Here is a 24303-nt window from a genome sequence, read left to right as displayed (position 1 = left end):
TTAAACCCACGACAATACCCGCTAATTCTAATCCACTCACCCAAGGCATCCACCGTCATCTGGAAGAGACAGCGCGTGAACAGGGGCTCCGGCAGCTCTCTGAGGTAGTCCTTGAGCACGCCGGTGATGACGTTGATGTCAGGAACATGTTCCGGGCTCAATTCCACGGCACGGCTGTTGCGCTCGAAGGCCTCGCGCAGCAGTCGCTTCTTGGTGGCGGAGCCGCACAGTCGGTACAGCCCGATTATATCGAGCCCCCGGCGCTCCACCTCCTCCACACAACGCCTTAAAACGATGGGAACCGGTGCACTTCCGGGCGCGTTCTTAGACTCCCTGTTGACCACCGTTTCCAAGTCGGCGCCGAAGAGCGTGGGGTAACCGGCTCTCAGGCTGGGCAGTCCCCTTCGCTTGTAGAGAGCCAGTGGATCCGTGTGGCGCATGCGAATGTATATCGTGCCTCTGGGCTCCACCTTCAAAGCCAGCTGGTGGAGTGGAGACTGCCGGAGGATCGACGACAATGAGATGGCCCCTCGATAGCACAGCTTGTGCCTGTGCTGCGGATCCCAGGAGTAGACCAGTACGTCCAACTGCTTGTTGCCCACCAAATCCAGCTCGAAGGACTCGTCCCAGTCGAACTGCAGGTCACCGGAACGCACCACGGTGCGTGCTTTGTGCACGCGATCGCACTCGATGACGCAATAGAGATCTCTGGTTTGGCCTGGTGGCGCCTGTCCTGCCGCTCCCTCTGGAGCTGTTCTAAGGCCGCGGCCTGCGAGCAAGTGAATCCACAACATGCCGGAGATTCCTCCTATATCCACGATGGGCTTGTCCAGCTTATACTTCGCAAACTCCGCAGGGTTGATGTCGATCTGGCGGTGTGGGCGGGGCAACGTGGCACTTGGCGTGGGTGCCGGACTTTGGTGTCCACCGGTGCTTAGGATGCTTCCGCTGGGACTAGCAGGACCAGCAGATAGTTCCAGCAGCTGCCTCATGCGCCGTATGCTGGGTGAACGAATGGATCCGGCTCCCCCAATGTGCTGCGAGGACATAGATCGCACGGGTAGCGCGGAGATAGGCCGAGTAAGACCCATGTTCCGATCGAGAGTGCCCGTGCCGAGGATGTGGGTTCTACTGGAGTAGATGCTCTCCGTCTTTAGAAAAAAAATATTGTCGTGAAAATATTATTGCAAATTTATTTGTATAATTGATACTTACATTCCTCAGAGCATCGTGGATGTTCTCTGCGCTGCACGAGAATCGCTGAGCTCGTGGCTGGGCAAACATGTCCCGAGTCATTCGCATTTGTTCCGCAATCGCAGAACTGCTGGGTGCCCTTCTTAGCCAGGCGCGATACTCGTCCGCAGTGAATATCGACGGACTGGCGGTTATTCGCTGCCGCAGGTCCCTGCCCCTCCTCGCGTCGAATTCGGGTGCCGAAGTGTTGCCGTCGTTCTCGTCCACCAAACGGTCACCCATCCTGGAGCGAATGCCCTGCAATCTCACTCCTGGTCGCTCCCGTGGCAATGAATTGAATTTGTTGAGATCCGCGGCTCCGGCTAACAAGGCAGCGGCTGTAGCTGCTCCAACTCCTCCGCCTGCTCCACCCGATCCCCTTGGCATGCTGCCGATGGCGGGTCTGTTATAGTAGTAGTAACTTGGCCTGGGTCCAATTGTAGCCTCCGTATCGCTGGAATAGTCCAGATTTGGTCGGGAGCGACGGGTCAGCGATTGAGCTCCGCCTGCTGGTGGACCGTACTTGGACACCCCGCCTCTCTGTTGGTCGTAGCGCCCGTAGCGGCCCAGAGTACCACCCACTCCCACTGGCATTGGAGCTCCTCCAGCCGTTCCTGGCTTCAAGCTCGACCGCAAAAGGGAGTGCCGTCCCAGGGAGTTCGAATAGTCCGCATATTCAACGCGAGGTAAATGCTGATCCGAACCAGAACGCGGGAATCTGGCATGTTGTTGAGCGAGACCCACGTTGCCGGTGCCCGTGGACATTCGTCTCGAGGGTCCCACAGGCGGAGCGCCGGGCTGTCCGGGATAGAAGGCGTGTACCTTCTCCGCCAGGCTCTCCAGGGTGCCAGCATTCTGGTAGTAAGCGTGCGATGGAGCAAAAGCATGGCCTTTCGTCGGCTGCTCCGTAATCACCGAAGACGGTGGCGGCGGTGGCTTGTAGCCCCAGTTCGGCGGCTCACCCATGGCTCCACTTCCTCCTCCGCCGCGGGTATTGTAGTACATATCCAGTTGCTCCGACTGCGGGCTGTAGTTATTGAGCCCCAAACCCAAGCGAGATCGCGACTCCGTCATTTCGCGGCCATCTCCTGGAAGAAATAGAAGAGAGGCAACCGATTAGCCTGACGAACACGGCGCCCATTTCAAACTACCTGTACGTCTTTCACGTGATGAGCGCGGTCTCGGCATCCGGTCCGTCTCGTCCAGATCCTCGTCCCGCAGATCCCGCTTGATCACAACAACCGGTGGCGGTTTCTGTTCCGGTCGGGAGAGCGTCGGCGGTCCGGGTGATCCTGTGCCACGATTGCCACGCCGCTGCCGTATCGCCAGCACCAGGCGGCGCGGAATTGACATAATGATGACAACATCGTCCAGGGACATGTGGGTAACGTCCACCAGGTTCACCGCCAGGATTTCGTCGCCCACCTTAAGAGAAGCAATGCCTTAGGAGAACATCTTTCGTAGGCCTGACAGCAAACTTACCCGCAAGCAGCCGCTGTTGTAGACCGCCGACTCAAGGGCGATCCGCGAGATGAACACGCCGTCGGTGCGATCCGCCCCGTTGCCCTCGCGGATGTACAGGCCCAGCGTCTGACCCGGCCGCTTGACGATCTCCACCAGCTGCACCGTGTGTCGCCCGTCCGCCTTGTTCATCAGCTTGTGGGCGGCGTCCACCGCCTGCTTGCTGCCCATGCATCGCGGCTCCAGGACGCGCACGATCATCTCCCCGCGTCGCTCCACCGCCTCCAGGGCCGCGGCCGTGTTGGGATCGTGGTCATTCTCGACGGCCTCTATCTGGCGGAAGATCTCCGAGCTGATGCCGCTGACCTTGCGGAAGTCGCCCTGAAGCATCACCGGGTCCTTGACCCCGGCGGCGTTCGACAGACTACCGCTCGCCCCGCGGTGGTTGCCCTGGTTTCCGTGATGTTGCTGGTTGCCGTGATGCTGCTGGTTGCCGTGGTGTTGCTGGTTGCCCAGCGAGGACAGCTGGTTGGCGGGCAGCGGGCCGGGAGGAGCGCGTCCCGGGCTGGCAGTGACATCAGGAACTGATCTTCCATTCTCCTGCAAACAGAAGTGGGAAGATAGTTTCTCGTTAGTTACATATTCATCCTCTTTGGCGGGCCTTTATGCAAATCTGGAGTTCCACGCGCTGCTGCATAAATTAAACTAATTGTTGCCCCAGCTGCTGCAGCTCCTGCACTTGAGCTTCGCTAAAAGATTTAGCTTTGCATTAATTAAGCTAATTTGACGCAGTTCAGTTTTATAAACGCTTTCTGGGGATATAGGTAAATCCTTTACAGCTTTTAGAAAAAGAAAAAATAGGAAGGGATGTTAAAACCCTTTAAAGTTTTGACTGGTCATCAAGTAACTCAATTTACTGGCAAATGGTAGTGCTAACTCGTCCAATCAAACTGGCATCTTACCCCACTGTCGCCCTAGAAAGTATGCAATTATTATTTCGTCACTCACTTTTCCGGGCACTGTAATTTCTGTCAGTGGCACACGACTCGGTCGCAGCGTCATGCAAAGCTCCAGGACGCAGAACTCCAGGACATTGGCGGGCGACTGTACCCGGCACGTGACGTTCGCCGCTTGCCGCTCGCCGATGATGTCACACGGTCAGAAGTTGACGAGGGAAAGCCGAATCCCTTCCGCTGTCCCCGCCAGCAGGGGTACCCACAGGCCACGGCAACAATGTGCAACTTTGATTTTCCCGGGCGTGTGAGGGACGCCCATGAAATTGGTTTTAAATGGAGTTGCCTGGCGCAAGCTGAGCGAAGTTTTTAATGGATTAATGCTGGGAAAAGGGTGTGCGGGCACACAAATTGCGGTCAGCAGCAAAGTTGCACTTGCTCCCCCACAGCAACATCTCCTCAAGTGACCCTCGGCTCGGCTCTGCGGTTGCCAAAAATCGTGTTCGCAACGGCCACAAAAAAAATAAATCCGGAGGAAGAAGAAATCTTTGAAATTGCGAAACTTTGACATGTGTCGGTGACTGTCTGCCCCCGGTGCACACGCCCTGCCCTCCTGTTGTTGCCGTTGTGTAACTTTGTTAAACTTGCAGCAGATGTCGTTAGGGCGGAAGTTTTGCCCCTCGCGCCTGTTCCGTCCACGCTGTTAGTCAAATAGGCATTATTATGTGCGCTCCGAAAATCTGTGTACTGAGAAAAATTATACTTCTTGGCAGTATACGAGTATACTCGCCACGCTTGAAATTCGCAGACTCTGGTGCTTCGCCCCAAATATATAGGCCATCTAGAGTGAAACTTCACTGGATGCCCTTGGGCAATCGCTGGAAAAGTTTCTGGCCAACTGGCATTAAACTGTTAAAGTGTGTTTACTGTAATGGTGTTTCATGTTTGTTTGCGCTTTGCCAACTGCAAGTGCATAGCCAAATAAATAATTCAGGCGAAATACCGAGACATCATTAACACACAGACCGCAGGGCACAAAAAATGACCATTTGTGCTTTCTTCCTCGTGGAGAACCCCCTTGCGTGAGTGTGTGGGGCAGGACTGGGCGTGGTCCTGGCCGAACAACTGTATTCAATAAAAAGGACTTGCCAGGCGGCACAAAGGACAAGGAGGCGGCGCATTGTTGATGGCTTCCCTTGTTGTTGCTGTTTGCTAACGAGAACGGCCCGACTTCGCCAGCAAAAACAATAAATATAGATGGTGTGCATCGCGTGCAGGTCCGCTGGCCGGAGGAGCTGGCCCGGGAGCGGGTCCTAAATGGACACACGAGGTGCCAAAGCAACAGCAAACACCCTCCGTCCGAGACTGTCAGCGGGAAATTTATGCACCCACGTGTGGGCAGTCGGAGGCCTGCCCTCGGCTCCTGGCGGAGTGCGTCGAGTGCGGTATAATCATGTCCCAGACTTGCCACACTTCGCTTGTCACTCGAACTAGTTAGGACTCCATTATTCATAACTTTCCGACGCCGTGCGTGCGTTAGCAAAGGGTTTCACCAATTCCAATTGAGATCAGAAACTCTCACATTGCTGTACATACATACATCACAGGGTAAGAGTAAGTATCATACCCTCAAGAAGCCATGATGGGCAACTAAAATGGGCAAATTCATATTGTTACCCATAAAACGCCTCTTCATTCACGGCTTTTTAAGCTTAGGTAGGCAAAGCCATTCTCCTTGCCTCGTTTTCCTTTCTTGTAAAATTCAGCTGCATAGCCGGGGTCGTTTCCACTCACTTTGCGGCCATAAGTTATTTACAGCGCGTCGCGCACTTAATTAGTAAGTGCATAGTTTATTAACCGGCAAATCCAATAAGTTAGGGGGAGTAGGAAATTGCCTGCCAAGCGGCGGAGTGCTGCTGCGGCGAATGCAAATTACCGGGGCGGGCTTACATTAAGCGTCTTTAGTCGACGTCTGGCGCACATGTGACTCACGAACACCGGGCTGAGCGCTCTCTGGGGCTGGGGCCGCCTGTTTAAACTCATTTCGACTTCATTATGTTGCTGCTGCTGACTCAGCAGCGAGCCTAAGGAAGGCACCCGGTTCGCCGCCACCAACTCCCTTTAGTCGCCCCGCCGGGTGACGACAACTAATTGAAAATCCTCAAGACATCACATATTGAGGACCGACGTTGGCAAGCTTTTTTAATTATGGATGATTCTTCTGACTGGGGCCTTCTGCTGGGAGGAAAAACTAATTTGGAAAGGACTGCGGCAGAGCGGGGGGGAGAGGGAGCGAGAGCGGGGAGGCGGAAGAGGCCATTAGAGGAAGTTGCGTGACAACACAAATCAATAAAATCATTTTAGTGCCCTACAGCCAAATAAAAAATAAACACCCGAAAACGGAAATTGACTAAAATTGTAATTATGTCAGCGCAGACGCCATTAACTGCCATAAACTATCGGTGGTGAAAGCAGTCCAGAGTGATATAGTAAATTGTTTAAATTATTTTTTGAAATCTTTAAGCTGGCTAAAGGTCCAATAAGAAACTAGGGATTTCAGAAAGCCGAGAAATTCGCCGTTAAAAGAAGGGTTTTTTCTAGGAAACACTATTGGCTTTTACCCCAGTTTACCCAGTTCGGCTTGGACTAATCATTCGCAAGGTCATGTTTCGCCGAATGCGGAGGACGAGTGCGTCATTTCCCTGGCCAGGTTAATAATTGACTGCCCATAATTGTAATGACTGAGCCCGAGTCGTTTCCAGCCAGGACTGCCTCTGTTTTCCGGGGCTGACTTGTGTTCCGCGTTTCTTGTGTCTGCCAGCTGTCCGCCCGCCCCTCCACTCCCCTCGGGTGATTGATTGTCCGACGCATTGATTGATTGCCAGAGCGTGCGATTCAGCCCGATCCCTTTGTCAATTCGCCCGGGCTGTTCAGATTACCCAAACAAAAGGGACAAAATTGCCTTGGCTTTGCGGCCATTTGAATTGATGAAATTGATTTTGTTTTGCCAGCGCCGAGTAATTAATAACTCTATACAAAACAGCAAGTCATGTTATTTGTCTAATGGTGCTCAAACTGATCGAATTACTGGGCCAGCGAGGGGAGCGCCGATAAGGCCTTTCAAAGAAGGCCCAGGGTTCCCGGGAAATTTGTCTCGCCCATCAACTTTTAATGGCCATAACGTGCTCACAACTTAACCACCAAAATTGTCCACCCAACATGAATGTTTCATGTTCTGGGGCATAATTTTCAGGAAATCCACCACAGCATTTTGCTAACAGACCGTTGTATAATTTGTTCTCGCAAACAAATTGTATTCCGGTCGGCACGTGGATCAAAGATTTGTTGTCCTGCTCCCGGGTTTTGGCTTTCGTTTGGGCATTTATTTGGCATTCATAACGTCGCCACACAAAACAATTTCCTTGGCCGAACTATTCCGGGAAATAACAGAACAATGCATGGCGCACCGAACGGATAGCCGAACCGAAACCAGAACCGAATTCCACCTGAGCCGCAAACAAAGGCCGGATAATTATAAATTTAAATGCCCAGTGGAACTCCCTGGGCGACGCCTCCATGCCTCCATGCCTCCACGCCAATTACCCGTCACTCGGTCTCGTCCGGAATTCACCGAATCCACTGACAACGATTACAATTAAATGCCAAATGCACAACGTTCCGCTCCCATGTTAATAATAGTTGTCAGTTGCAGCTGCGCTAATGCCAAAATATGTGGCACACGCCCGGAGAACCGGGCGCATTCACATCGCCACCCAGTGGAGGCGGAGCAGGAGAAAGGAGCCTCGAGCTGGGGCTCGAGTCGAATCAGATTGGATCGCTTTGGATTGGGCCGGTGCAGGGGCGCCAGCCGAGATAACCGCAAATTAAGGCAAACAACAAGGCAACAACCACGACGACAACACAAGTGACACAAGCCGCATTGTGGCGGTGACTCCGACAGCCGAGCAGACGGCTGGGGCGCGGTAACGGGAATGGAAACGTGAATGGAAATGGGTTTGGGAGCGCCGCCCGCACTTTCACGGGCACAGCCCACCCGGCGTATACGTGATTTATTGATTAAATTCAAATTTGCCAGGCTGCACACAATGGGGCATGCCAAGATGGCGTCAAACGCATTCCGAGCATCGCATTATGCAATTAGATCCGGGTCGCCTGCACACACACACGGCCACCCACACACCCACACGTCCACAGCTTAGCCGAGTGCCAGGATATCAGGGTATCAGGATATCTCGGCATCAAAGGCCTTAAGCCTCCATCCAATCAAAAGTGTCGAGCAGGACAGGATGAAGCGTGAAGATATCCAGTCGAAAGGCTGAGGGGCAAACGAGTGCAGGACGAACCTTTCACTGGCTCCGGCCACTCACATCACTCAGGGGCACAAGGACACCGATATTAGTGGAGGGGCGGGGGAAGAAAGAGGAGGGGACCGAGAGGGATTCCCATGCGCACAGTGAGTCTGCACTCGAAAAATTAAAGTGGTCAAAGGTCAAACGGAACATATTTCTTTCTTAGTTCATGCTAATTCATAATGTTGTTTTTCTGATAAAAAATTACTACAAATAAAATGTTTTAGTTTTCAAAGCGAACTTTAATGCTTCGAGGGCCTCGCTTCCCCAAAAAAATTAATTACCCAGCCGAGAGGAAGAAGTACGCAAACAGTTTCGTGCCCGCCATTATCTATGCAAATATTTTAGCGCCGGTCCAAGGGCTGCATACTTGATGGAGTTTTATTTCAATATTTCAAGCACCCTTCGCCGTCGGCCAAGTAGTTGAAAGTTGCAATCTGCGGCTGCCCCAATGTATACGTGTGTAAATAAACAAAAAGCGATTATGTGTCTAAGTGGGCTCTCAATGGATGGCGAATGCCCAGGGGCAACGGCCGCGTGCTCCGTTCTATCATCACAGCTCACAGTCGGTTTATTTACCATTCGGGTTCTTCTTTCTGATGCCCCTTAAAGTGGGAATTCGTTGGTTCGTTGGCCTCTGCCTCGCGCATCCATGAAATATGCATTGTTATTTGTTTACGCATATTTATTTATTCATTCATCCGCATGAATGTACGCACACAAATAAAACCCAGTGCTTTTCAGCAAAAAGAGAAGAATTAAAATTAAAAAACAAGGGGCAAGGGGACAAAGGGGAGTCGTTTGTAGCAGAAGAAAAATGAAAATAAAGCGGGCACGGGGGCCTAACCGGCTAATAGTCGCAACTGCGGAGCGTGCAAAAGGCAATATTTGCATACCGATCCATACACATAAATACTAAAGTGAAATACACAGAAGTATATACGAAAATGTCATGCAAATTCGCTCGCTTCTGGCTGAAGGCACTCGGCATCCCGTGCGGAGTGACTGGCTGTGGGCGGCGGCACCTGCGTACTGAGCTCCGTGCAGACTTATGACATTTCGAGCGCTTTACAGGGCCACGGCTATTATTGATAGAGTATGGAGGCGCCTGCCCTCGCAGTTTTCCGCACAACAACTACACCCTGATGGTGCGGAAATATTTCCTTTGACGCGGATCTAACCCAATATTCCCCCAGAGCTCAGAGCCCGAATCACTTCAAGCACACAAACACACTTCGCCCCAGCAGCACACTTCAGCTTTTATGCATATTTTATATTTCAAACTGAATTAGCTCCCTTGAGCTGACAAATGCTGGAGCCTCACACATATATACGCTTCACTGGCAAGAGTTCCAGGGGCAACCGTAAAAAAATAATACTTGCTTTTAAATAGTGTAACGATAACAACAGAAACTATCCAACAATATAAATATAAAACTTTACAAGGGCGCTAGTATAAAATTCCAATTTTATCTGCACTCCGAATAGTTTTCGACGATAAGGTAAAGCTGTAAACAATAGCTTCCCATTTCGCTGCATGATGTTTTTCTGAACAAAGCCCGAAATATGCTAAATTAATGGCTGCCCGTCTTCCGTTCAGATGGTAATCTCAAATCGCATAAAGGCCATGCATGGTGCGGATTCCAAAGAAGGAGCACATAAATTGTGAGCTCATTATGGGAGTAATACGAGGGATTTGCTTCCATGGATTTGCGGCTTTGCTCCCAGGGCAATGTCGACCCGGGCCGCATTACTTAATATGCTATTAATAAGTTAGCCCCACACAACATTCGGCACCCATCACACTCACCTTGCGGTGGCTGCTTCTGGTCAGGAAACATCCCGTGGTGGCGCTATCACACATTAATTTTGTTGCAGCCAACTTGCTTGTTTCGCGTCGAAGGTGAGATGTGGAAGCGGTTCGTCCCGAATGAGGACGCTCGAAGGGATATGTTTGGTTCTCCAAGTTGTACGATAGTTCCGGATTCGATTGCTTTCGATTCGATTCTCTGTATACCTAATTCGCTGTGTGCTCTATCCTTGCTCGTGGTTCGGTGGTTTCGTAACTGCTACTTAGGCTATAATTTGATACGTATTTTGTTGCTCCCGCACACGTCCTAAGGCTTAGTTCCAATTGTATCATTCTTCGTTTTGCTTCGTTTCGGCCCGCTCGGTTATGGCCTTATCCGCTTTCCATTTTCTAAGCACACAAGAGTCGTGATAACTGTATCTATAAGTGTGCCTGTATATCTGCCAGACGCCCCCGGACCCCTGACCCCTGACCCCTGACCCGAGCCTGCGTCCCAATGTGTGTGTGTGTAGTGGGGCTTCCGTTTCGGCTGCCTTTTGTTGCCAAGCGAAATATTTATGTTTGCCTTTCACGCTTCCCTGCCAATGGCGAATGTCGAGCGGCGGCCTCCACCTCCGCCAGCCGCTTGCCAAAACGATTTCAAAATTTCTACACAATTGATTTAAATGGCTCTTTAAGTGCGGTCTGCCCACCCCCGCTTATCCCGTCGGGCAGAGTGCCAGCCCAAGATAAGGATGCGGAGCAAGTGGAGCCGTCCCGGGCTCCGGGTATTCCGCTTCACGCCTCCGAGCCCGGCAAAATAATTTCGTCTGGCCGTGCGAAAATTTCATTAATTCCAGGCATACTAAATTAAAAAGGGGCACGGGCAGCACAGCAACTGCTCGAAACAAAGCCGGCTCCACTAATTTGTGGAGAACAAAGTAAGGAGGAGGCCAAGAAAAATGGTTTTCCCTTTTAAAGCGGACAGAAATATAGCTCACCTCCGAGAGTGTTAAGAGCCGTTGCTGACATCCAATAAAGAAAGATTAAATGAGATAGATTATTCCAGAATGAAAAAGAACCCACTTTTTCGATTCTACATTCTTAGGAAAGACTGAGTGATTTGAAAACTAATTCAATTTATTCTGTACATCAAAACACAGCTAAGACATAACTTTGTCATAAGACCAAAATCAGATGTCAAATAAATCATCAAAGGAAAATAGTTTTCAAAAAGCTTTTACTCAGACTGACAGATTGCTAACACAAATTAAATTTCCCAAAGGAATACAGATTATCCGACTCTGTCAGATAAATCGAATTTAAATTTCCTCGACTTGAAGTTTCTTTGGCCCAAGATGAACGCCGAACAATTGTGGAAATCTTTCATTTTATCATTTTAATTACCATCTTTTTGCCGTGCCTGCCTGGTAAAGATTGCCAAATTCCGGCGAAATAATTGCCCATGGTAACAGGATCTTCCCCTTTACTGATTTTCTGACCCCGCTGAAACTTGATGAAGCGAATGCCCTGCTGAGAGAACACTAAGAAAAGTGTTTATTTGAACACATAAGTTGATACTGAAAAGAGTTTTAGTTTTTCCGATGGGATACCACTCAGAAACGAAGGGAGATTTCAAAGGGATCTAAACTGGGGTTTTCGCCAAGTGTAGTAACATTTCCCGCGCGGCAGCTTTGACAGTGTTAACTGGGCAAAGGCAGAGGCGGAGGCAGAGCAGGGGCGTCGTGCAGGGGTCGGTCTGGTGGCGGTGGGGCTACTCTGCAGACGTGCTAAGACCGACAGCGGCAAGTAAATGTCAAAAATTACATTTTGCCACTTTCGCAGACAAAAGATGAAGCCCCGAAAATCCCCGAGAGTTTGGCAACGGGCCACGCGGCGTATACGCAACGCGGGCCCAGCTACGTGGGTTAGCGTTGTCGAGATAATGGCTGCTTTGGGGGCGGCCCACGGCCCACGTCCCCCTCCCAGCACCCTGCTCCCCAGCCCTGCTCCTGGCTCCTTGCTCCGCTATCCTTGGCAGGCAATCGTCGGGCTGTTGAACCTTAAGTGTGTGCGTCTGCCCCAGCGCCATGTGCCCTTTTCCCTCTGTGTGTGTGGGGCAAGGGAGAGGAAAGTGGGATGTATCTGCTTTTGTGTGTGGGGGGAGGGGGCGTGAGCGCGCGCATTAAGCAACAAAAATTGTGTCTGTATATGGGACAGTCCAAAAATGGGAAGAGGGCGCACAAAAATGAACAGTCGTTGCGTATACGCAGCGTTGTCTGGCCCCAATAAATTCATTTCGCTTGACACTCACACACACGCTGTGCCCACAAGGACACGTGCTCTAGGCTCTACCACTTTGGATGGTGCTTGTTTACCTAGTTGTAGACTTCGCCTCGAAAAAATAATATGTGTGTATTCCCTAAGACCGTTTTAATTGACTGCCGTTCTCCTGCGCTGGCCCTTGCTGCCTGTTCGTATTGATCGAGCGAGCGAGGCAATTTAACGCGACATTTAACTTTTATCGCCGCGCTTCGTTCGCTTTTGTGCAATATTTCCAGAGTCCGCCCGCGGCGATGACGAGAATGCCGTCCGACTCGCTGCTCGAGGACCTCCGTTGAGCGCGCGCGCTTTCTGCCGCCCCCGCGTGCGTGGAATAGTATTGAATAAGTTGCTTTTTAATGAGTTTTACTACACGCCACGAGCCTGCCGCGTGTCTGTGTGTGTATGCGGTCGGGTACTACTACGCACGCACGACGCTGCTGCTATAACGGTGCTTTGGCGAACGGACCACGAGTCGAACGTCCGGCGCGCTCAACTGAACCTTGCGTATTGAATCCGCTGGCCCGGCGAGCGCACTCCGAAGTCGGGAAACGGGAAAAGCGAGCCGAAGTGGCGGCGGCACATCTCCATTCTCGGAATTGGAGCACACACAGTCACAGGCAGGAAGAGTCCCTCACACACAGCACACACACTCCCTCACTCGCTCCCGCCGTCGGAAAACTCCGCTCCGTATCGGGGCGAAAGCTCTCGCTCGGAGAGCTTCTGCACTCGGACAGCGAGGTGTGCGATTGCGTGCTGTCCGCCGCGCGCTCCGTGTGTGTATGTATTTGAATTGTTCAACTCGGAAAAGTTGGCAGTCGGGATTTGGGGAATTGAGTTTGGTACGCGCCAGGACGGCAGGAGGCCAGCTGCCGTCGAGCGGAATGTGTAAGGTCGGCTGCTGGGCTGCTGGGCCGCTGGGCCGCTTGGCCGGCGTTGCCAGATGAGACTTCGCCCGAGCGGTCTTGAACTTGTCCAAAAAGCCCAGGACATTCGCTTCGCATAGTTGATTGCACGAGCGAACTGGTTAAAATCCAGCGAAATTGATAGTTCTTAATTGTAAAAATGTACGAGACTTAAACATGGACCCATTATGAAGAGAAAAGGACATACTTCAACAATGCCCTTAAAAAAATATATTTACTTTTAATAATTTAAATTATTAAGAATTCATGGAGAGGGTTAAGGTTTAGTTGGCCTACATGATTCAATTTAACAAACACTACTATTTATAGAAAAAACTTGGAACCAATTTAGGCGATCTGTCAAACCAATGCAGCCATTTAACTCCTAATCCTTTGTTTTCGCTCACTCTAACCTCAATCGACTGCCAACCGCCATCCACAGCTTGTTAAGTCATCGATACAAGGGCTTTGCAGGACGAGTTTCGTTATGATTTCAGGTCCCTGCCAGCCCTATCATCCCGTTAAGGGCTCCTCGGGGACAAGGGGAGGACCTCGGCCAGCAGCCCGGCTAAGTGAATCCCACTCAAATCATTTCCACCGAACCACTTAAGCCTTCACTTGGCTCCCACGCACACTCGCCCGGCAGCCCCTAATCCCGGCATCGATAACAATTACGGGCGCAGGACTATTTAGGGAAGGCGAGTGGCGAGCGAACGAAACGCCAGCCAAGTGCCAATCACGAGGAGTCGGAGGCCAGTGGACTGGACCCAACTCAAAGGCGCTGCGGGACCGGCGGGCATGACAGACAAACATTATGAATGATAACGGTCCAACACAATGGCGCTCGAGCAAATGTTTGTTTATCAAGCCGTTCGAATCAACGGAACCAAACAAAGGGCTCTGGTCGGGTCGCATTATGAATATGTTTAATAGCCCAGTGCCGATGCCACAAACAGATAAGGCATTGCCATTAAAAACGCATTACAATTGATAGGGAAACGAGTGCAGAGATTGGGGCTAGCATGCGAGTGAATGGGTGTGTGAGCCTCGGCCACATCATTCACAAAAGCCGCATCGCACTCACACTCACACTCACACTCACACTGACACCCACACCCACTCCCGCGCTGTCGAATCGACACTTCCACCTCCACCGCCGCACCACTCGAATGTGGGTCAGCTTGGTCCGCCAATCGGGCAGCCCACCGCTGACAGGCAATCAACTGTCAGGCCGGGCGACATGCGAAATGAATGCACTGCGAAAAGTGTTTTCCAAGGCGCAGGCAGCCACATTCGACCGCAGCTGGCCAAGCACACACGAGCGTGTGTATTTCCCCGAAAACACCACGTTACGTATACGCACCGCAGACGCCTGCGCGGATAAGATGCGCAAACAGCGGGGACTGGGACGGGGACGGGGACGGGGACGCTCGGCTCCTGGCACTCGGCAGCCAGTACTCAGCACTCAGCACTCCGCTGGCCGCCGTGCTGGGTCATCGAATCCATCCAGCGACTGGGGCCGCCGGATGCGAGCGGCTAATAACAAACTTCCGGAGAGGAAAAATTCTTTGTCATTGGAATTTGTCAAGCGCAGCAAATTGAGTTCGCAGCTACGCGCCGCTTGAAACGGAATTGAATTCGAAAATGCGAACATCCTCAACGCAAACACAAAGCGGGAAACTTTTCCGAAAATGCAAATGATGCGGGGGCCAGGTTCCACGAAGTCTTGCAGCCAGGGAAAGCACCTTTGACAACCAACCTGTAGTAGGGTCTGATATGAAGCTTTTATTTGTAGGTAAGAGTTCACGATCTATTTGTAATCCGATCTCTGGGCAAAGGTGGGCTCTATCCATCGGGGTTCGCTCGCATCTTCTAGTTTCAAACTTCAGTTACGTAAGGTAAATGGTAAAACACACAACTCCCCACCTGCCTTCACCTGCTTGACAACTCTTTGTCAAGTTTATCGGAACACATATATTTATCCTCCACTTGTTTTTCTTGCAAAGGTCCAAAGTACAAGTAAGCCTCCTCCGGCCGAAGTTGGAGTGGTCAGCTCGGGACAAAAAAGGAAAACTTGGAGACCAAGTTTGATGCGGCTTTGATGCTGTTGCCCTCGAGTGAATTATGCAAAGTTTGCACTGCTCTTTCGTGGGGCGTAATCCGCTTAGCGAGTGCGATTCGGGTTCAAAGGTAAGCCCCAGTCCCGCGGTGCGAGGTGGGAGATGGGGAAGTCGTTGGTCTACGGCGGAGGGGGAGGTGGACAGTGCAGGGTGCAGACCCCACGCTAAATTGCCCTTTAAGTGCCTTCATTGGCAATTAATGCCGCCGGCGTTTGCCTTGGCACTAGACTAATTGCAGTCGGCGCTAACAACTAATCGCGACTGGCGTGAAAATGCTACATCAACTATGTAAGCGATCCCCCTGCTGGCTGCACCGGGGGTGTTCCTCCCACTCCCATCAATCACATTTGAATCGCTACTGACTGCGGAGCCTTGGCACAATTTTGGCCGTGTCTTCGCCTCCGCTCGGCTGTTAACATGTCGTGGCCTAGAGGCCCTGCTTTGTCCTCGCCCGGCTAATTGATGTCATTTGCTGTCTGTCTGTCGTTCGGTTGTCTGTGGTTGCCGTCGAGTTGGCTATTAGGGCTCAAACCTTGAAATGCCCGCAGCAAAACAGCCTTGCATCAGCATCTTCAAAATTGCACACCTAACGACAGGGAACACGCACAATCGTTGTCACCCACAAACAAATCCTCACTTCCAATAAACTTGTAAACACAATTAGCTATTAAGGTACATTACACTTAGAGTTGAATGTTTTACAGGTTATTATGAATATGTGGCTGTCACAGCCCATAAAGTGCTTGCATTATACGAAATTAATAAAGTTATCAGGTTTGAGCTGATCACACTGTATGCTGAAAAGTGTGCTACAAAATACGCATACTGGGTCACTTTGAGCAACTTTATAATTCAGTTAGTTCCACTTTCGCATTCCCCAATTAGGACCTTCGTAAAGTGTACCAACTCCTAGACCCCCGAATGACGACACTGAAAATATCCCTGCATCACGGTGACCATTAAAGTTGCATATTTAATGCGGGCCACACGCGCCAATGTTCCTGCACAATTTGCTAAGCTGAAAAAATGTGCTATAAACTTTTGCTTAGCTCTGGCCACTCTGAGGAAGCACAGCCAAGCCGCAAAGCCAAAGAATTACTTTGAAAAAAGGGGGTGGGTGGAATCAGAATCAACAACAGCGAAAATGGCTCGTATTTCTCTACTACAAAAGCTTTTCCAAACACCGGAGGAGAGTACGCAAGAGAGCTGGGTAGAAGAGCGAAAAGAGAGGAATTCGCAGGCCCACCCACCAACCTTAACCCACCAACCCCCTCGGATCTGTGCCAAGCAAATGCAAAATACGTTAAAGGTAGCAAAACGCTGGGAGGGGGGAATTCCGCCGAAACGTAACGAAAATCCACAGCAAAGCAAACAGAAAATTTAAGCAACCCAGGGGGAAAAGGGCGGTCGAGTGGGTGGCCGAGATGGTGACTAGGGGGTGGCTGGTGGGTGGTTGGGCGACTGGGCGGCGGGGCTGCTTGGAACACGCAAGCCACGACCTATCCACACGACAATCGTGTGTGGGTGTTGGGTCCAAACAGCCAAACACTTGGCAGGCAACTGGGTTTACATGTGAGTGGCATAAACCGCTTTTAGTGCGCACACAGATACGCACGCACACTAGCGCACGGATGCTGCCTTCTGCAGGATTGCAGGTTGTGGGTTAATTTCGTTTTGGCACTGCAATTTCTGCAGCTGCCACGATTCGCTCTCAGCCCCCACTCGAAATAAAGTAGCTAGACCAAAACAAGGGTCGACGCTGTTGTACGGATAAAAGGAAAACTAATATCTTAAAAAGAATTCAGCCTGAATAATACTAAATTGTGTCGAGGTCCGACACTGCATTTTACTTGTTCTTTTTAAGAAAGAAATACCTAAAGAGATGTTCTGTTGACAGCAGACGAAATAGTTATAATGCCTTAAATATTTTATCAAATTGAGGACACACTTTTCTTCTAGTGCAGCCATCACTCTCTTTGGCAACTGTGTTTGTTTGCAGAGGAGCGGCCTCAATACGGGCATAGATTGCACCCCCGCTCACGGAGGCCCCAAACTCGCCGAGATGCTGATGTTTTCATGGTCCAAAAATAAAATGTGTCATACGCAGTGCTGCCACTCGAAAGCCAGGGCAAGAGCAGAAAACAGAAGGCAGAGGGCCGAAGGCAGAGCTCAGCGCAGCTCAAGCCGGCTCAGCCGACGGGCAGCCCATTATCATTACCACGAGGCTGGGCTAATTCCGCTCATCATTTTAATGGCCCGCCCGGCTGGCGGAAATAATTAAAAATAAGTTAGGAGCGGCGCAAAGGTGAGACCCCCGGGTCCTTGGTCCTTGGTGCTTGCTACTTGGTGCTAGGTGCTGTGTTCTTGGCCATAAGTCAACTGTCGAAGCGCTGGGACACCGCTCGGCCCGATGCAAAATATAAACACGTTCGACAGGTCCCCGATGGGAGAGTGCGGCACAGTGACAGGCAAATATTTTACGTGCACGCAACAGCCCGGCTCTTCGATGAATACGGAAACATTTCAATATGTCGACCGCTGACTGTCGACCGACTATTGGCCCCGACTTCTGTCGCCCGCAGCCCGCATCCCGCAGTTGGGAACTACTTTTGCAATTAGTTGCGCAAATGAAGGGCACGTAGCTGAAGTGAGTCGGGCAGCAGAGGTCGGAGCTGGATTGCGAGGCACGTAAGCATCCCTAACAAGGTAAGCAAAGTGCCGGCCTGCGAGCCGAGGAAGCCGTCCTTGAGCCAGTTGGCATGCACTGTTCAGCGGGTCGAAAGCGGAGCAAACTTGGCCCACGACGTTTTTCTCCTGCTCACATACGGCGACACTCTACTTGACTGCCTACTCAATTAGTTAATTAATTCTTTGCAATTGAATGCCAGAATCTGTTGCTAAGAACGAACACTCGAGTTGGCTTAAAGGGTAATAAAAAACAGGTAGAAATACGATTTATCTAAACAGCCTTCTATCGGGAAATTTGACCCAAGGTCTCCTTATTATCTGCCTGCTTAACTTTGAACCATCAAAAGTTTATGGAACTGACATTCGAAAGCCAAACTATCAAATTAATCAGTGAGCAGTAAGCGGAGTGCCTTGGAGACGAGGTCCCGAGGTACCTTGCCCTATCAGAGCTCTTTCCAAGTCAATGCACCCCAAATTAAGCTTATTAAGCACCGAGGGGAGGAAAACTTTTTGCGCTGCGTTGGCAGCAATTAAAAAACCGCTACACCTGCGTTGCCAATTAATAGTTTTGGCTTGTTCTTTTTCAAAATCATTTGGCAACTAGAACAATAGGGGGATGTGGGATTCCCGGAAGTGCAGTGGGGCAGAAACGCTTTTCTGCTGGCCGTAGTCGAGCGAACAAATTGCAAGGGAGAGGCAAAAGAAATCGCAAGAAATATCGGGAGCAGTTGGCCGCAGGCAGGAGAAACGCTGTGCCAGTGTTTGTCTTGGGCGAAACTTTCTACCTCCGAGTTGTATCTGTGAGGACGTCGGCACTGCGAGAAACAGTCACTCGAAGATACAATTTTTCTGCACTTTTTATTGTTCCGAACGAAACCTAGAAGGAACACTTTTGACCGCCAGCAGTTGCAAGCAATTCCTTTTCATGGTTATTATTTCGGGAAAGATCCCAAATTCAATCGGACATTTTTCACAGTGTGTGTGTAGGGAAGCAGCGACACCGTCTCCATCTGCAGTTCCAGCTGAGGCAATATCCTTATCTGCATTGAGGCAAAATTCTGTGGCAGTCCTCGCTCCCAGTTTCCTGGCTGCGTCTTCCAATTGTTGTTGGCAACTCGCAAGGCAACTCAAACAGCCGAAGAAAGACTCCAGACTGCGGCTGCCTAAATGCCCGCCATTTATTTGTGAATGGCACTCCACGAACTCCAGGGTGGGGAGACAGGAGGACCAGAGGACCGGATGCCAGGAGGGGAAGCCTTCATTGTGCGCCATTTCAAAGCACTAAACGTGCCGCTGCGTGGCAAAAAAGTTGGAAAGTTTTCCACAAAGCCTCCAGCAGCTCCTGTACATCAAGGGCCGTCGGCCACAGCCGCAACCTATTTTCATAAACTTCCATCCAGTGGGCTACTAATCACGCAAACATTTAAAGTACACCATCAATCTATTACATCAGCACTGTCAACTGAGAAAAGTAGCTTAAAACCTCGACGATGCGAGGGTAAAATGCCACTTTATCACTTTAGAAACAGATCTGTTTTACAAATATACAAATATTGTTTATCATATTTGATCCACTTGTGGCGATGGCATGTGAGTGTGCGATTTGATTAATTTAAGAATACCATTTGACCAAATCAGCTTGTATTTCACACTTTAATCCAAAGTGCAATATGCATGGCCATGCGAAACCAATGGACATTTTGATGCCAAGTGATTTAATTGAGGAAAATCAAGCGCTCTATCAGTGTTTGCCAGGCAGACTTTCAATTAAATTTCAAATACAGCCATTGCACATTTACGGCTGCCACTCCACATCACTCGTGCGTCGTTGCACATAAATCAAAATAATTTACTGCCTCGCCGTCAGCGGAATTTATTGAAATTCCGCCCAAAAATGCTGCAGATGCAGAGGATGCTGCTCGATTGCAGTGCGCAAAACAATCCCATCGAATGGTTTCGAATTCGGGGGCCGGCCTTTCAATTTGTAATGCAATATGCTGATTTCTGGCCCCCGGCAGCCAGCGATCCCTCGTTGCCTGTTGGCTGCCAGTCAACACTCGTGTGCCAATAGAAATGCCAGCGCGGCTCACTTGACCAACTTTGCAGCTGCTTGCCGCTCCCCAAGTGCCAGGAAAGCGGAAGCCTGCCAGTATTGGCAGGGAAGTTTGACATTCTGCCCGGCAGCGTCTTATTTCAATTAAAAATTGTTTAACAAATCAATTTACTGCGCCTGGCGCAAAACTGATTAAAGCAACGACAGCCATAAAAGCAGGGAAATGCAATTTGAAAGTGGAGGCGGGCGGCAGCGCACTCGGAATACCCTTTCGGGCCCCGGCGGTTTAGAGGTTTCCCGGGAAATCCTTCGAACGGGCTTAGGGCGCCGCCAGTGCAAATTGAATTCCTCACCAGCCCCGCGGGACGATTAAGATGGCAGCCTCGGCGGCGTGGGTGCAGCGGGTAAATTAATTTATTTGTTAAACTTTGCGATGTCAGGGAGCCAAAGTCAAAGTTTGCAGCGCGGCGCAAGAAAAATAATCAACTATAACTAAAACAAACAGCCGGCAGAGTGTGTGCAGGGCGTGGCTGCGGTCCAAATGCGCCGGCAACCGCACCTCCAGGGACTTATCCGCAAGGACTTTATCATAAAGTTTCTCCGGGTGGCTGGCAAAGTTGCTGTAAGACGGTTTGTGATGGCAGCCTGCTAGGACTACACCGGGGGAAAAGGCCTTAAAAAAATTAACACGGCTTTTGAGGTGACTTTTTAATATGTACAAATGTTATATACGAATCTCAACCAGTTCCGTAGATTTAAAGTTAATTTTAGACAGGGATAATACTTTTCAATTTGGAAAACGCAGCTGGAGGTGCTAGGAAATAGTTCGCCTATTCTAGATCCTTCAGTTTCTTTCCCAGTGCCTTCCCGGGCAAGCCGAACTGGAGCACCTTGCTCCGTTGGGTGCCTAATGAACGGGCAAGCCACGGAGGAACAAGGTGGCGCCCGGCCAGGTGGGAGCAGCGGAGCAAACACTCTTATCCATTCCACTGAGCACGAGTCGCAATCAAATTAAGTGCTGTCGGCCAGCAGATTAAACCCCTTTGTTCGGCCCAATTACTCGGCATTAAACCGGGAGTTCATTTCAAAAATTGCATTAAACAGTGCGGTAACTTTGATTAAAGTCCGATAGACGCCGCACGTGTGGCCTGTAATTGAATTTGTCCCCGAGTGTGTATCGCTTGCATTAAAGAGCGGGAGCATGTTTCGCACTTTGTGTGCAAACACCACCCCCAAAGGTGGACCGCCCCCAAAAAGTGCCATTCGAACACATCCACCCACACGGCCTCACATCGTCTGCGGCAACGGCAGCAGCATATAAATCAGATTTTGCAATTAAGCCTTCATTGAAATTCAGGGGAAAACGTAAATTTATTATGGCAGCCACGAAAATGACGAGGAAACGCGGTGTTCCCGCGATTGACTGACAGATTGAGCCAGTTTCCCTACTTACGGCGCTCAAAGTGCCACGTTGTGCAAACATTGCTCAGTCACAGTTTAATTGCTCCCGAGAATACATCGACAGCAGGTAAATTGATGTGGCTTCGGCTCTTTCAAGTTAAAAAATCTCTTCAATATTGCAAAGTTGTCTCTTTATATTGCTTTTTTAGTTTACATATCTGTTGTCTTCTTGTTTGCATAGCAGCTGTTGTTTTCTATTGCAAGAAAATGTGCATAATTAATAGTATCCGAGAGACATCATGTGTGATATCATAAAACAAAATTATACTTGAGTGACGTAGGTTCTGAGAAGTAGGGTCATTAGTCCTCGCCAAGAGGATAAAAATAAAGCTGTCACACCCGTTTCCATATTCCCTAATTAGATCCCTAATAGCAATATTAATGACATATGCTTCGTTGCATACATGCAGAAGGTTAGTTGCCCTCCCGAAGCCCGCCTTAATCAATCACTCACCTTTCTACGTCCACAACAAAGCATTCTTCGCACACGCGAATTTCCAGTAGCTGCTTTCAATCGAGTAAACTTCTTCTTCCACTGCATTTATTAGTGGGGATCCGATTGGGAATACCTTCCTTCGTTCCTGTCCTTTCCTCTCGCCTTGGGTGGGGTGTCGTTCGAAGGCAACTTCTGTTAATTGCCGTATTTGCTCGCTCGTCCGACTGGAGCTGGTGGCGATGGCATTTGGTCGATGCTGAACACGTTTCTCTGGTTCCTTACAAAAATGCGATATAAAAATGCAAGTTCGGCTTGTTCGTTGTGAGTTGAGAGTCCTGAAAGCGGAAGAGCAGAGGCAGCCATGAGTTAGAAAACGAGCGCAGAGCCATAAGCAAGTATTTACTGTCACATGATTGTCAACACGCTGGCGCATACCCCGCACTATGGCCGCCTGCTAGGAGGAGGCACAGTGGGTCACAGCACAGGCCGACATCGTTTATTATGTACTTATGTACTAAGTAATATTACTTAATAAACGTAGTACTTAAAAAGTTATACATATAGATCATAAAATGTAGTACTTGGCTAGTTCATATTTGACTACGAAGGTACAGCAGATCAAGGAACATGTTTTAAAATGAAAGTATAATATTATTTTTAAAGCATTCAATGGGGGGAAATATTTATTTAATTTTTATCGGAAGTTGGGTCATTTTAATTAGTACTCAAATGTATTAATAGGTCCGTAATTTAACTTTACAGAGCACTGTGCGTCGTTGTGTGTTTGTGCGTGTATCAGTCCGTGTTTAACTTAATGAAGCTTTACACTTCGCGGGATGGAGCCCCGGGCCTGACATGTGTCATATTCATTTGCTTGACAAGGCATTCGAGAACTTGGACAGTTCAACCCCCTTCCAGGGACCTCCTCCGCCTCGTCTTCGCCTCCCACACACAGTGAAAACCCTTGTATTATGCATATATCGAGTAACTGTCTCCCTCTGATTTTATAGCGCTGATAATGCAATGTTTGCCCTGCTCCTTGGATTTCGTCCCCAGTCCATTGGCAAATAAAATGTTGTTCGCTAAGCTCAGAGATTGTACAAATGGTGAAACAAAAGGAAAGGAAGTGAATGAACGAAGCGGCCCACATTGTTGGGACCAAGTCTACTACCGCTTGGGATCACCCAAGAAAGTATGCTACACTTTCTAACAGTTTCCTGCTCACGGAATCCATTTTTAATGAACAAAAAAAAGCTTTAATTGAAACTATCGCTTTTTCACAAGAAAAATAAATATGTACGAAAAATTTTTTTAGACTGTTTTGGAAAGCTTACAAGCTAGGAATGCTGGTTCTGAAAAATAAAAAAATTCAAATTTCTTTCAAAGCCGAAAACCCGAATATTTACTTTGCCCATTTTTCGTGTAAATTGGTTAAAAATGGTTAGAAGCCTTAAAGACGCACCGGGTTGGACAGCTAAAAAGCCAGATAATTGACCGCAGTCATTTTCCGGCTGATTCTGAGAAATAAACATTTTCCGAAATTTTCACTTTTTTGCAAGGTTTGATAGGGAATTTTATTACGAGTTCAACAAGGTATGGCATTCCAGGTTTTGGACCATCCATTTTGTTTCGTCCAAAATACTGATTAATTTTGCGTGGAAAATTATGATCTTAGTCTTTTGGCGAAAAACCAAATATTTTCTTTGACCTTCTTTGGTGTAACTTGGTCCAAAATATTCCAAAACCTAAAGGACACGCAGTTTTGGACAGCTAAAAAGCCAGATAATTGACCGCAGTCGTTTTCCGGCGGATTCTGAGAAATAAAAATTTTCCGAAATTTTCACTTTTTTGCAAGGGGTAGCATCATCATTTTTTGCGAAAATTGGACAAAAATAAAATTTTTTAGGTGTGAATGCCAATTGATAGGGAATTTTATTACGAGTTCAACAAGGTATGGCATTCCAGGTTTGGACCATTACTTTTTTTGTTTCGTCCAAAATACTGATTAATTTTGCGTGGAAAATTATGATCTTAGTCTTTTGGCGAAAAACCAAATATTTTCTTTGACCTTTTTTGGTGTAACTTGGTCCAAAATATTCCAAAACCTAAAGAACGCACAGTTTTGGACAGCTAAAAAGCCAGATAATTGACCGCAGTCGTTTTCCGGCGGATTCTGAGAAATAAAAATTGTCCGAAATTTTCACTTTTTTGCAAGGGGTAGCATCATCATTTTTTGCGAAAATTGGACAAAAATAAAATTTTTTAGGTGTGAATGCCAATTGATAGGGAATTTTATTACGAGTTCAACAAGGTATGGCATTCCAGGTTTGGACCATCCATTTTGTTTCGTCCAAAATACTGATTAATTTTGCGTGGAAAATTATGATCTTAGTCTTTTGGCGAAAAACCAAATATTTTCTTTGACCTTCTTTGGTGTAACTTGGTCCAAAATATTCCAAAACCTAAAGGACACACAGTTTTGGACAGCTAAAAAGCCAGATAATTGACCGCA

At 49.1% G+C, this 24303-nt stretch overlaps 1 protein-coding gene and 1 long non-coding RNA gene across 12 annotated transcripts in view; one reads left to right on the top strand and one right to left on the bottom strand.

Moving 5' to 3' along the window:
- LOC108023867 (rho GTPase-activating protein 100F) overlaps positions 1–24303 on the bottom strand; it is a 43080-nt gene that overhangs the window by 10041 nt on the left and 8736 nt on the right. For 4 of the 11 annotated variants that reach the window (XM_017093531.3, XM_017093541.2, XM_017093545.2 and 1 more), the window contains exons 2-6: positions 21810–22126; positions 2716–3294; positions 2382–2658; positions 1216–2321; positions 41–1151 (exon numbers count right to left, since the gene is read on the bottom strand). In XM_017093531.3, coding sequence (XP_016949020.1) covers positions 41–1151; positions 1216–2321; positions 2382–2658; positions 2716–3294; positions 21810–21896 — 3160 coding nt within the window. In that variant the 5' untranslated portion in view covers positions 21897–22126. Of the gene's footprint in view, positions 1–40; positions 1152–1215; positions 2322–2381; positions 2659–2715; positions 3295–9827; positions 10218–12184; positions 12604–21809; positions 22127–24303 lie in introns of those variants that run through there. The other 7 variants (XM_017093536.3, XM_017093546.3, XM_017093533.3 and 4 more) reach the window with 5 other exon arrangements.
- Positions 20408–23184, top strand: LOC127011518 (uncharacterized). Its single transcript, XR_007764516.1, has 2 exons — positions 20408–20594; positions 22554–23184. It is a non-coding gene; the product is annotated as an uncharacterized LOC127011518 (long non-coding RNA).

Source organism: Drosophila biarmipes, chromosome 3R (genome assembly GCF_025231255.1).
Source record: "Drosophila biarmipes strain raj3 chromosome 3R, RU_DBia_V1.1, whole genome shotgun sequence".
Classification (NCBI taxonomy): domain Eukaryota; kingdom Metazoa; phylum Arthropoda; class Insecta; order Diptera; family Drosophilidae; genus Drosophila; species Drosophila biarmipes.
The sequence above is the reverse complement of the archived record's forward strand: the minus strand, read 5'-3'. Positions and strand labels throughout refer to the sequence as shown.